The 12,500-nt window shown below is 43.4% G+C and overlaps 1 protein-coding gene across 1 annotated transcript in view; it reads left to right on the top strand.

Annotated features, from left to right (window-relative positions):
• The first annotated feature begins 86 nt into the window (after positions 1-86).
• The window catches only part of LOC146986617 (integrin alpha-11-like), a 69,027-nt gene continuing 56,613 nt past the window's right edge, over positions 87-12,500 (top strand). Inside the window, exons 1-3 of the mRNA XM_085780511.1 lie at positions 87-258; positions 4,892-5,020; positions 6,454-6,565. Of these exons, the coding sequence (XP_085636637.1) occupies positions 87-258; positions 4,892-5,020; positions 6,454-6,565 (413 nt within the window). The remainder of the gene's footprint in view (positions 259-4,891; positions 5,021-6,453; positions 6,566-12,500) is intronic.

The following is a 12,500-nucleotide window of genomic DNA, read 5'->3' as shown; positions in this document are numbered from 1 at the left end:
AGGAGCAGCAGAGTTAGAAACAACCGGTCTAATCAGGTCAGAGATGAACAGCAGAGTTAGAAACAACCGGTCTAATCAGGTCAGAGATGAGCAGCAGAGTTAGAAACAACCGGTCTAATCAGGTCAGAGATGGGACTGATTTAGAGAACGCAGCTCAGCTCCGTCTGAGTGACTTCCTGCAGACGGAGAGCAGACGGCGTCCTGTCCTGCTGCTGCTGCTGCTGCTGCTCAGGCCTCAGATGACCTCAGATAACCACGGTGACCCCTCACCTCCCCCCGACAGGCAGCCGGGGTCAGAGGTCACAGAGCTCCATCCACCTGTCAATCATCTGAAGATCTGAAGGGTTCTATACAAACGTTTCTCTTTCAGTTCAGATGAACACTGTTACAAAACAAGACATGCTACGAAGGGTAGATTCACCTTACCCAGAGTGAAAACAAACAAGATGAAAAGTACGGTAATGTGTAGGGCCATGGTGATATGGAATGCTCTGCCAGGACATGTTATCCAAGAACATAACAAATACAGATTTAAAGATCTATTAATAGCTTTCAATCACGTCACTTCCCAGGGACCTGGCGGTCAAAAAGCAACATTCCAAAATGGCCCCGCAACAGACTTTCTATGGACAAACAACCGAGTAATGACTTAAATCATCTGTCAGTGGCCGAAAAAGAAAGATATAAAAACAGCTTTGAAGTTTTGGGCACTTGTGACCCATATTCAACACCAGCTGCTGTATACCAGCTGTTTAAAATGACCAGTTCCCTGCCGAAGCTCGAGTTGGGCGATGTTTACATTTACCTGGTGGAGAATCCATCACCCTCCACCGCTTGTAACCAATATTTCCGGTGTTATGGCTCAACTGGTGTCTGATTAAAAGCCCCATTTTGTAGTTTTTTGATCTTAAAATAATGTTTCTGAACTCGTTGAAGTGGTAGAAATGTACCTGTAACTTTCCTGTGTGGGAACACCGTCCTGGTACCGCAGCTCCGCTGAGCTCCACAGTCTGAGCTCCAGCCCACTGAGCCCAGGCTCCCTGCTCCTCTCACCCACAAACCAGAGCCCTTAGCTGGGCTGCACGGTGACCAGTTTTTCTGCCTTGTCCTAAACCAGCAGACAGCGGGGAAGTGGATTGTTTTGACCGCCAGGGGGGCGTTCCATACGGGCCTCAGTCACATGAAAACTATCAATTGAAAGAACATTTATTAGTCAAACAGCTCATCCATCCATCCATCCATCCATCCATCCATCCATCCATCCATCCATCCATCCATCCATCCATCCATCTATCCCTCCCTCCCTCTCTCCCTCCTCCTCCAGTTTCTCTCTCTTCCTGAGTTGAGGAGAAAAAGCTGAAATAGTTGGAAGGTCAAACTGAAGCTGTGAAAACCATGAGGAGGAAAAAACTAGGACGCTCTCCTTTCTTCCTTCCTCCCTCCTTCCCTCCTCCTTCCCTCCTTCCCTCCCTCCCTCTTTTCTCTCTCTCTCTCAGTCTGAATCTGTTTTTTGACTCGTCTTCCTCTCTCTCTCGGTGCCACACAACCAGTCGCTATGACGACGTCATGGAGGAGGAATGTCTTGGATCTCCTCCACCGATAATTGATCATTCTTCCTCTTCATCTTCCTCTTCATCCTCCTCTTCCTCTCTTCATCTGGAGCGAACAGATCGTTCTTCTGGAACCAATCAGCTCTTTCCGTCTCTTCCTGGCCGCTCGCCGCTTCCTGCTGCTGCTGCCGTGGAAACCAGAGTTCATAAACTGCAGTGACGTCGTCTTCATCAGAGGAAGAGGAGGAAGAGGAGGAGGAGGAAGAGAAGGAGAGGGAGAGGGAGGAAGAGGAGGAGGAAGACTGAGGAAGAGGAGATGAAGGAGAGGAGGAGGAGGACTGAGGAAGAGGAGGAGGAGGAGAAGGAGAGGGAGGAAGAGGAGGAGGACTGAGGAAGAGGAGGAGGAGGAGAAGGAGAGGGAGGAAGAGGAGGAGGACTGAGGAAGAGGAGGAGGAGAGGAAGGAGTGAGGAAGAGGAGGAGATGAAGGAGAATGAATACTGAGGAAGAAGAGTAGGTGAAGGCGAGGAAGAGGAGGAGGAAGAGGAGGAGATGAAGGAGAATGAATACTGAGGAAGAGGAGGAGGTGAAGGAGAGGAAGAGGAGGAGAGGGAGGAAGAGGAGGATTGAGGAAGAGAAGGAGGTGAAGGAGAGGAAGAGGAGGAGAAGGAGGAGGAGGAAGTGAGGAAGAGGAGGAGAGGAAGGACTGAGGAAGAGAAGGAGATGAAGCAGAGGAAGAGGAGGAGGAGAAGGAGAGGGAGGACTGAGGAAGAGGAGGAGTGAGGAAGAGGAGGTGAATGAGAAGAAGAGGAGAAGGTGAAAGAGAGGGAGAGGAGGACTGAGGAAGAGGAGGATGAGAAGGAGAGGAAGAGGGGGGGGAGGAGAAGAGGAGGACTCTGTGTGAAGCTAAGCTATGAAGACTCCATGTGTCTGGTGTTGGACAGAGTCATTATAATGTTGACTGACCATCAGGTTGAAGGTTCGTTTAGACGAGTACGAGGCGTCAGGGGTCAGGGGTCAAAGGTCAAAGGTCACGACCTCTGAGGACAGGAAGCTGCAGCTACAACAGCTTCACCTGTTTAGCTGCTCAACAGGTTCATTCATTCATAAAAACACTCAACTCACCACTAGTTTGTTCACTCAACCACAACTTTCCTCTGTCTGCAGCTCCATGCCCCTTCATGACAAACAAGCTTCAATATTTAACCTGTAGAGAGAAAACAGAGCAGTTTCACATCGTATAGCACTGATCTGTATTAAATATTAATGGATAAAACCTTTATTTATCAGCTCACAGCTTGAACAGATCACAGTGTGACATGTGTGTCACATTAAATGAAAGAACAGAAGAGTATGAGTAAAAGTCTGAGGTCTGGTTGTGAGGAAGTGAAGCTGCCAGGACGATAAATCAAACACATTTTTACATCATGAGTAAATGTGCAGTCGTGTGACCAGCGCCGTGCTTGCAGAGTGACGGTTATGTTGCTAATGCTAATTTTTTTTGTTTTTACCCTGATTTCTCAGAGCATCAGTTGTCTGACGTCACACAACAATCTGCACACTGCAAAAACTCAAAATCTTTCCAAGAATATTTGTCTTCTTTCTTGTCAAAATGTCTCATTTCTAGTCAAAACTAATCTCTTTCCACTTAAAATAAGACTCATCACCTAAAAATTTACTTGTTTTTAGATAATTTTCACTTGTTTCAAACTAATTTTCAATTGAAATAAGTAGAAAAATCTGATAGTGAAAGCAGGTTTGTTGTGTTTGTAATAAGAAAGAAAAACTTGATCCACTATCAGATTTTTCTACTTATTTAAAGTGGAAAATCTGCTTGAAAGAAGTAAAAAGTGTCTAAAAACAAGCTGCTTTTTAAACGTGATGAGTCTTATTTTAAGTAGAATTAGATTTGTTTTGACTAGAAACGACATTTTGACTAGAAATAAGACAAATATTCTTGGTAAGATATTGAATTTTTGCAGTGCACCTGTACAGAACCAGACCGTCAATGGTTAAACATCGATAAAAATGCATTTCCAGTGCCGAAATACATAAAAACTTTATGGAATATACAATATTTACTTACAGTTACAGATCCATCTATCCATCCATCATCCATTAACCTACTGATGTGTGTAAAATGGGAGAAAACCGTGACATTGATCAGATTCTAGATTGCAGTGTTCGCTCGCTCACGCTTATCCCTCCTGTTGTCCAAGGACAAAAAAACTTGTGCATTGATGATCAATTCACAAACTTTCTCACTATTCTCTACTGAGTAACTACTAACGTATTTGTGCACGCAAAACTTGTGCAACGTGCTCTCTGACTGGCTGGATGTTCCGTTCAAACATGACGGCGCAAGATGGCGACACTCTCTCTTGTTTTAGAGGGAAATACAGAGACTGTTGATGAAAAACTGTCCCTGAAGGCAACGTGCATCAGTGGTTTTGCATGAATTTACCTCTAAAACAACTCTGTGTGGTAACGTTGTGTTATTATCTCATAGCGTGGTGAATGTGCAGCTCACAACTTGTCCACCAGAGCGTTGTGGAGTTGTTGGATTGTGTATTTGATAGGGCTGACCCAAAAAAATCAAAGCTTCGAAGCTTCGTTCGTTGCCATGGTAATCGATCATGAAGTCCGTGATCGATTTTTTTTTCCTTCCTTTTTTCCTGTTTGACACCGGTTCTCATCGGCAATTGTTACATTTTTACTATTTCATGTCTTGCTGTCGAATGACTGTTTGTTTATTGTGCAGCTGAGAAATTGAATTTCCTTCGGGATAAATAAAGTATCTATCTATCTATCTATCTATCTATCTATCTATCTATCTATCTATCTATCTATCTATCTATCTATCTATCTATCTATCTATCTATCTATCTATCTATCTATCTATCTATCTATCTATTAAATTGAGTAGGCTACTTGGCATCCTGGAATCCCCCGGCCGTCGAAGCTTCGATTAAAATCGATTTTTTGTCCGCGAAGCTTCGATTATCAAAATATGATAATCGGGTCAGCCCTACTATTTGATGAGTTTGATGAGGGAAACCAAGAAATCCCATAATGAGCCTCCGTAGCGTAGCTCTGAGCAGCTCACGGCTCTGCTCCGCCGTTCTAAAAACAGCTTGCACCGACAATTAAAGGTAACGAACCTACTGCTATGACTATAGGGATTATGGCAATGGGCTAATTTGACAAAAAGTTGAACTATCCCTTCAATGTCTGTAGTTCATAGGTGTGTGTGTGTGTGTGTGTGTGTGTGTGTCAGCCAGCACCTGTGTGTGATTTAGATTTAGGCCTTTCATTCTTTCATTCTTGTCTCTCTGTGGGAAAGTGGAGGAGAAGCAGCAGAGTCTGGATCAGAGGCCAGATCGGCTCTTAGAGGAGGAAACTCTTCTGCAGTCCAGCAGATCAGATCTGTTCAGTGATGAAGAGTCGTTCAGTCTGAGCCAGTTCCCCGTCAGTAGACTTTCCTACTGCGATAAAGAGACGTGAACTTTTCCCTCTCAGCCCAGTGATGGAGCAGCGATGTTGATTGTTTTATGCTCGTGTGCGTGAAGACACGACTCTGTGGTTTGGTTTTTATTGTGACATCAAACTCAAACCGTAGCAGCTGTAAAACCACAACAGTTAACGAGGGTTTATGGTCGTGATGATTGGTGGTAGCTAACTGGTTTTACTGGCCGGTGAATCAGTCAGTATGTTTACATGACACTTGAAAAAAACGAATTATTGTCTTAATCCGACTATAACTGGACAACTGAAGTGCATGTAAACACCTTAGTCCGACTGAAATCGGAGTTGGAGAACTCCGATTAAGACACCCAGATAATGCGATTGGAATTCGATTTTCTCTGTCATGTCCTACACACTAAAAAATGTTGGGTTATCTCTGTAACCCAATTTCTGAGTTATTGGTGTTGAGTTAAATTTTTGGGTTGTTTTTCCAGAGTTTAACCCATTTTCAGGGTTATAGGGCTATGAATTGAACCCAATTCCTGGGTTGTGCAAGTAATTGGGTTATTTTTCAGTGAGTAACCCATTTGTTGGGTTGGGTTGGGTAATTCTGTGACTTAACCGGCCGGTTCATTTGAAAAATGCTGTCCGCACACTACAACATTGGGTTATTTTTAACCCAACTATTGGGTCGAGTAAGTGCTTTATACACGACCCCATAGTTGGGTTAAAAATAACCCAACGTTGTAGTTAGCATAACCCAACTCTTGGGTTGAATATTCAACCCAAAAGATTAATCCAACCCGTTGGGTTAAAATAACCCAAAAAAGGGGTTTGTCCTTATTTGAACCAGCAGTTGGGTTAAAATTGGGTTAATTTTTAACCCGACTGTTTTTAGTGTGTATACGCCAGTCGGAGTATAACTGGACAACGCATGTGCGCTGCTCCACAACAGTAGAGACGGCACCAAGTGGAGCAGAGAAGCCGCCTGAACCTGGCAAAGTAAAGACAAAAACCCAACGTCAGCGCCGATTCAATGCATTTCACACAGCGCGACCAGCAAGAGGGTTTTATTTTAAAAGAGAGAAAGAGAGAGAGAGATGAAAAAAGGAAGCCCGTATCTTATTCTCAGCATGAATCCGGCCCAGACTGGCGTGTCTGGTCGGGAACTGCAGTTGAGAATTTATTATTAAGTTTACTAAGTTGTTTATATTCAGTTTTTACTCTGTGACAGAAAAGTCAACAGGACAGGGGTATTAACCTGCTGAAACAACGGGTGACCCCGTCAGTTATTCCATTTTCTCAGTTGCATGTATATTGAGACAAGGACAGAAGTCCGACTTGACGCCAAAATCGAATTTTGAGCACGGCTCAATTAAGCTCTGCATGTAAACGTACTGAGTGTTGAACGACCTTCCTCTTCCTCTCTGTTTCCTCCAGATCTTCAGCTCTGCTTCAACTTCGACACGAAGAACTTCAAGATCTTCTCCGGCTCCAGAGAAACCCAGTTTGGATACACGGTGCAGCAGCACGAGGCCGGGGGACGCCAGTGGTGAGAATACATCCCAGTTCATCTACTACAGGAACCGAACCGGTCTGCACTGGTTTCCATTCACACAACCCACTGTTGTTTGTCCAGGTCTTAGAGGGATAGTTCACCCTCTTCTCTCCTTCCCTCTCTGGGTCTCGGCGTAGCAGTGCATGTCCATATAACGGTTGTCAATGGATACCAACTTTCTTCGTAACAAAAAGACACACCAAAAAACATCCAAATACCTCCATGCTGCTAGTATGTAATGTGATGCAATGAAATGCGAAATTGTCCCGAAAAAAATTAAAGAAGTCTATTTTTCAAGCTTGTTTGTAGCGGAATATAGACTTATTTAATTTTTTTCGTGACAATTTCGCATTTCGGGGCTTCAATACAAGACGGACATTACATACGAGCAGCATGGAGGTATTTGGTTGTTTTTTGGTGTGACAGTTGGTATCCATTTGCAAGTAGATAATGAGTGAAATTTCAATTCTGGGTGAACTATCCCTTTAAGTATCAGACTGGTTGGTTATATGGAATCAGTTTGTGCTCCTTGATCTTTATTTACAGTCTCTAATCATCCATTTACATCTAGACAAACTGGTGTGTGATGGTAGAAACTGGAGCGGTTCACAAAATCCACGGTTCAGTTCGGTTCACGTTGATTGTTAAAAAAAATCAATTATGTCCTAAATATTCAGGTTAAAACTGAAAGAATGAGGCAGTCTGACATTGATCCATCAATGTGACAGTCTGAGGTTATAAAAGTAGCTGAGATTCAGGCTGCAAGAGAGGAGACATTGATATTTTCAACATGCTTTTAATCTATTTGGCAAACAAAGTTATCTCTGACAAAGACATCAACACAAGACTTAGGTAAATTAACTCAACAAGAATGTGAAAAAAGATAGGGTGGGGCGAGTGCTTCAAAAGGCTAAAGGTGAAACGTGAAAAATGGAATATGCAATAAAACTCAAGGTGCTCTACAAGGAAAAAGTGTAATGGAGAGTTCAGGGTCCCTGAGTCTGTCCTCCAGGTTTTCAGTGATGGCGGTCAGGGATTTCAGTATCATCTTCTGCAGAGGGATTATCCGGGACGTTTCCGCGCTCGTGAGCATTGTTCCATTCTTCAGAGGTTTGTCTTCACATCCTCGTCCATCAGAGCAGAATAGATGGAGAGATGGAAGCCTGCTGTTGGGACATCATGTATTAGTTTGTGAACTGGCAATTTCTGCATCTCCTGTTTGGTTTTCAGCCGTCTGGTTCTGGTTTTTGCCAACAGGGTGGCTGTTGTTGTGCTCCGATGGAAGAATGTTACCACCTTCCTAATCCTCCCCAGGAGTGGTGGGGATACCTGACTTATTGAGACTAACAGTAGCTATGTGCAAAGCAGCCGATCTGTGGCTCCAGTCCAGCTGCTGCATCGACTGCATTCACCATGGTTTTTACATTGTCTGTAGTAACCTCCGTTCTGTCAGTGCTTCAGAGAGATGCTGCTTTTACGACTCTCTCTGTAAAACGGAGCTCTTCATCTCCCATCCTGAGCTCATGTCATGTCTGTAAAGTAGTGAAAGGTCCACACGATACGTTGGAATGAATTAATAAACTTTACTACTGGCTCTGGAATCTAGCACAGTCACACATGAGCACAAGCACACAGAACACTCATATAAGCCGGACCGGTAAGTGGAAGTAGCTTATTTTGAACGGCACGAGACACGTGAACACATGCAGTTGTAATGCTCCTCCTCACTTTCTTATTATTTGCTCCATTTGCTCTGAATGCAAAGATATCAGTTTCTTATTAATGTGGCCTGATGCAGTGAATCTGGTTTTGTTTTGTGGGTCTTTATTTTGTGCAGTTTGATATTTATTCACTTTAGTGAACATGCTCTGAATGCAGAGATGCATTAGAAGTCAAATATATCGTTTTGTTGGTCTCCATTTTGTGCAGTTTGATATTTTTTGTATTCACTTCCGTACATGCAGTTGTCATGGTAACTCCTCAGTTTCATCCATGTGCTCTGAAATGCACTTTGCTCAATAAAGAACAAAATGAGTTTTTAAAGGCTTAAAAAAAAAAATCTTGGTTTGAATTCTATAAAAGTGGGTCGCGACTTAATGACCATGGGACAATGTGGAGCCCAGAGTGAGACTAGTTGAGAACCGCTGGTCTAGAGTACCTATGAAGGCACCATACCCACACAAGTCTCCACAACAACTGATCCAAAGATACTCTGGAGTGAACACACTTCGCCTTAGAGAAAAAGGATGAACCGAACGCAACGGTTTGGTTTTCATGAAGCGGTCCATCCCTGGTAGAAACCACTCTGGACCGGTCTGTCCAATAGAAACCAGGGATGGAACAGTTACCGGTGTTACGGTTAATCTCTGTAACATCTTTACATGGGAGCAGTTACCGTCCGTGTGTACATTAATCTCATTATCTCGGTGGATAGTTATCAGGATGTGTAATAAAGCTCCTGGTGCAGACACACAGCTCATATGTAGCTGTAATGTAGGAAACTAGATCAACAGCACGACGGAAAGAAAAAAGGAGAAATCACAAGTATAAGGGCGTGTTTTGATTGGACGAGGCGCTGAGGGACGACTGGGCTGGATGAAGACACCTGTCCTGTCTGCAGAAAGTTTCCAGACACTTAGCGACTTTTTTCCTTTAGTATAGAAACTTTGTTTAATTTAATTTCACTCACATCATTTTCACATGTCGACCTTGATCACTGACGCACAGCGACGTCAGAAGAGACGAGACGAAGCCAAGAAAAGACAGAGAGAGGAAAAAGAGACGACGATGTCAAAGATGTAAAAAAGCTTTACAGAGCATACTGTTACTATGGTTACTGATAATGACAGGTCCATATCGACGGCTTATTGTTTTATGTCTGTATCTTTAGCTCAAGAAATTGTATTTTTAATGTTTTACTGTGATGTTTTCAATTAGTTTTAAAGGTGGTTTGAGTGTTAATTTAAAGGGATAGTTCGACATTTTGTCAAATTGTTCCCATCACCATAATCCCTATAGTCATAGCAGTAGGTTCGTTACCTTTAACTCATTGAGTGCCAACCACGTAATTTCTCGTTTTTCGTTCCCATGCGTTGAGTGCCAAAAACGAAATTTTTCGTTTTTTGCTTTTTTTTTAAATTATGAAAATAGACACTTTAATACACATTATATGTAAATTTGGGGACTCTACGACGAGGAGAACTGAAATAGATGACGATCAAAGTCACATGACAGCTCATGATCTGGAAGTTTTTATCATAACTCAGCTTCTGCAAACGGAGTTCTGCATGTGGATGCAGCAGCTGCGCCGCAGCTGCTCTGCTCTCACCCGCGAGGCTGCAGCAGCTGGGAGCTGAACCAGGAAGCTCTCAGCCGACAGTCCCGCCCGGTCTTCATCTGGAGCAACACCGTGTCCTCCCCAAAGTCCTCCCGCGGTAAAATCTGATGGTCTCTGGACCAAAGCAGACCGCCGGCACCGACCCGTACCACAGACGGACCGCGACCACCGGCGGGACCGGTGTTCGCGAGCCGCTGTGGCCGACAGACCCTCACGTTCCGCGGCGAGAGGCTGTGACACGGCACGGTGCGTCTGTGTTATTGTTGTTTAGTGGCGCCCCCCCCGCCCCCGATGGTGGTTTTGTGAATAGAACAACAATTGTTGTGTATATTTATCTTATACGAGCCCTTTGATCCAGAAATGCGAGTGTCAGAAGAGCGACAGACACAAACAGCGCACCTTTCATAAAAGACGCTCTATCTCCTTTTCTAGAAAAAAAGGAGGGATTTTGGTGAAACCCAGCCATGTTTAGCTTGACTTTTCTCAGGAACGGAGGCACGTAGAAACAAACGGTTTGTGGCCATTTGAAGGATAAAGTTAAACCTTTCAAATGAGCTACAGTATGTGTTGGTGGCAATAATATAGAATACACTATGGCTCTAAAATAAAAAGTCAAATATGGTCTAATTTGCCGGTACACTTGACTAAAACTTTGGAAAGGAGCGCGGCACTCAATGAGTTAATTGTCGGTGCAAGCTATTTTTTAGAACGGCGGAGCAGAGCCGTGAGCTGCTCAGAGCTACGCTACGGAGGCTCATTATGGGATTTCTTGGTTTCCCGCATCATCAGACTCATCAAATACACAATCCAACAACTCCACAACGCTCTGGTGGACAAGTTGTGAGCTGCACATTCACCACGCTATGAGATAATAACACAACGTTACCACACAGAGTTGTTTTAGAGGGAAATACAGAGACTGTTGATGAAAAACTGTCCCTGAAGGCAACGTGCATCAGAGGTTTTGCATGAATTTCCCTCTAAAACAACTCTGTGTGGTAACGTTGTGTTATTATCTCATAGCGTGGTGAATGTGCAGCTCACAACTTGTCCACCAGAGCGTTGTGGAGTTGTTGGATTGTGTATTTGATGAGTTTGATGAGGGAAACCAAGAAATCTGAGCAACTCACGGCTCTGCTCCGGCGTTCTAAAAATAGCTTGCACCGACAAATAAAGGCAACGAACCTACTGCTCACACAACGTTACCAGACAGAGTTGTTTTAGAGGGAAATTCATGCAAAACCAGCTGATGCGCGTTGCCTTCAGGGACAGTTTCTCTGTATTTCCCTGACCACACAGATGCTTTACTGTATTATATCGATATATCATGTGGATAGCCGTGATAATCTGGTCCCTATAATCCAGATGTCAGAGTTTCCATATGGTTACAGCTCTAATAGAAGCCGGTGTGTGGTGGTCGACCTGTCGTGCTCGACTCTTGGGTAAAGGTAAAACTGGGTGCCGGCTCAAAAATCGAAACAATGAAAAAAACTGAAATTGCAGCACTCACAAAATAAACTTGCAACATTTATTTAACGCACAGCAGTGCCTGACGGACGCGTTTCAGCCCTTGGCTTTCTTCAGCGTGAGACTGCTGAATGGGTGTGACCCATATATATAACCTCCCAGACCTCCCTCGAAAACACCAGCTGATAATCAATCAAACAAACACTTATAGTCTACTTGCCAGCCCATAGGGCCCCATTGTGAACCCGGAAATGTTGAGTACCCCAAAGTTTTATGTTAGAAATAGATAGTATGGGTCCCCAGTATTCAGAAACTGCCGGATGCTAACTTATGTATATTGGACAATTAGCATAACTGACATAATTAGCATAAATTAGCATAATTGCCTATATGGGCAATATTTCAACAAAATTGACTTGGCTGATCTGGGCAATATTGGAGTGGTTTTAGGGGTTATTGATGATGCTGAATCCATTTCTGACATTTTCAAAATTCAAAATGGCTGTCTAAACCGGAAGTGACCAGATTTTAACCGCCAGTGGGCCGATTTTGATGGATTTCAAAATCTGGTCATCGGTTTAGACAGCCATTTTGAATCCTCACTCCAATATTGCCCAGATCAGCCAACAACAACAACATAAAGTCACATATTCACTGGATCAATATCACGTGGTGAACAACACAAGATCAATGTCAGATCAAATACATCACATAGTGAACACCATAAGTGTCAAACAGCTTAGAATGATAATCAGATGAGAATAATAGATTAAAAACAGTATACAAATATTAAAAAGAAACGAAAAAAATAGGAAAAAAATCAGAAATATATACAGGGATTCTTAGTGGTGACCTATGAAAACCTATCCACTCAAAATCAGGCAAAATAAAGCTGCATACTAGATCTTCCTCTCTCTGCCTGGTTCGATCTGGGTTTCTGGATCTTATGAAGCTTCAAAATAAAGTTTCATGTCCTGGGAAATTGAGAAGATAAAAAAAACAAATCCCAGAGTGGGAGCAGATTCTGGGAAAAAGAAAAAGGTGTCGGGTCTGTGTGTTGATCTCTCCCTGAGCTGCTGCCTGTCACTGAATCACCGTGATGAGCGTCGAATACCAAACTTTTTC

Source organism: Trachurus japonicus, chromosome 6 (genome assembly GCF_045865225.1).
Source record: "Trachurus japonicus isolate A0001 chromosome 6, Traja_1.0".
NCBI classification, from domain to species: domain Eukaryota; kingdom Metazoa; phylum Chordata; class Actinopteri; order Carangiformes; family Carangidae; genus Trachurus; species Trachurus japonicus.
Note: the sequence above shows the minus strand (reverse complement) of the source record. Positions and strands in the feature narration are given on the sequence as shown.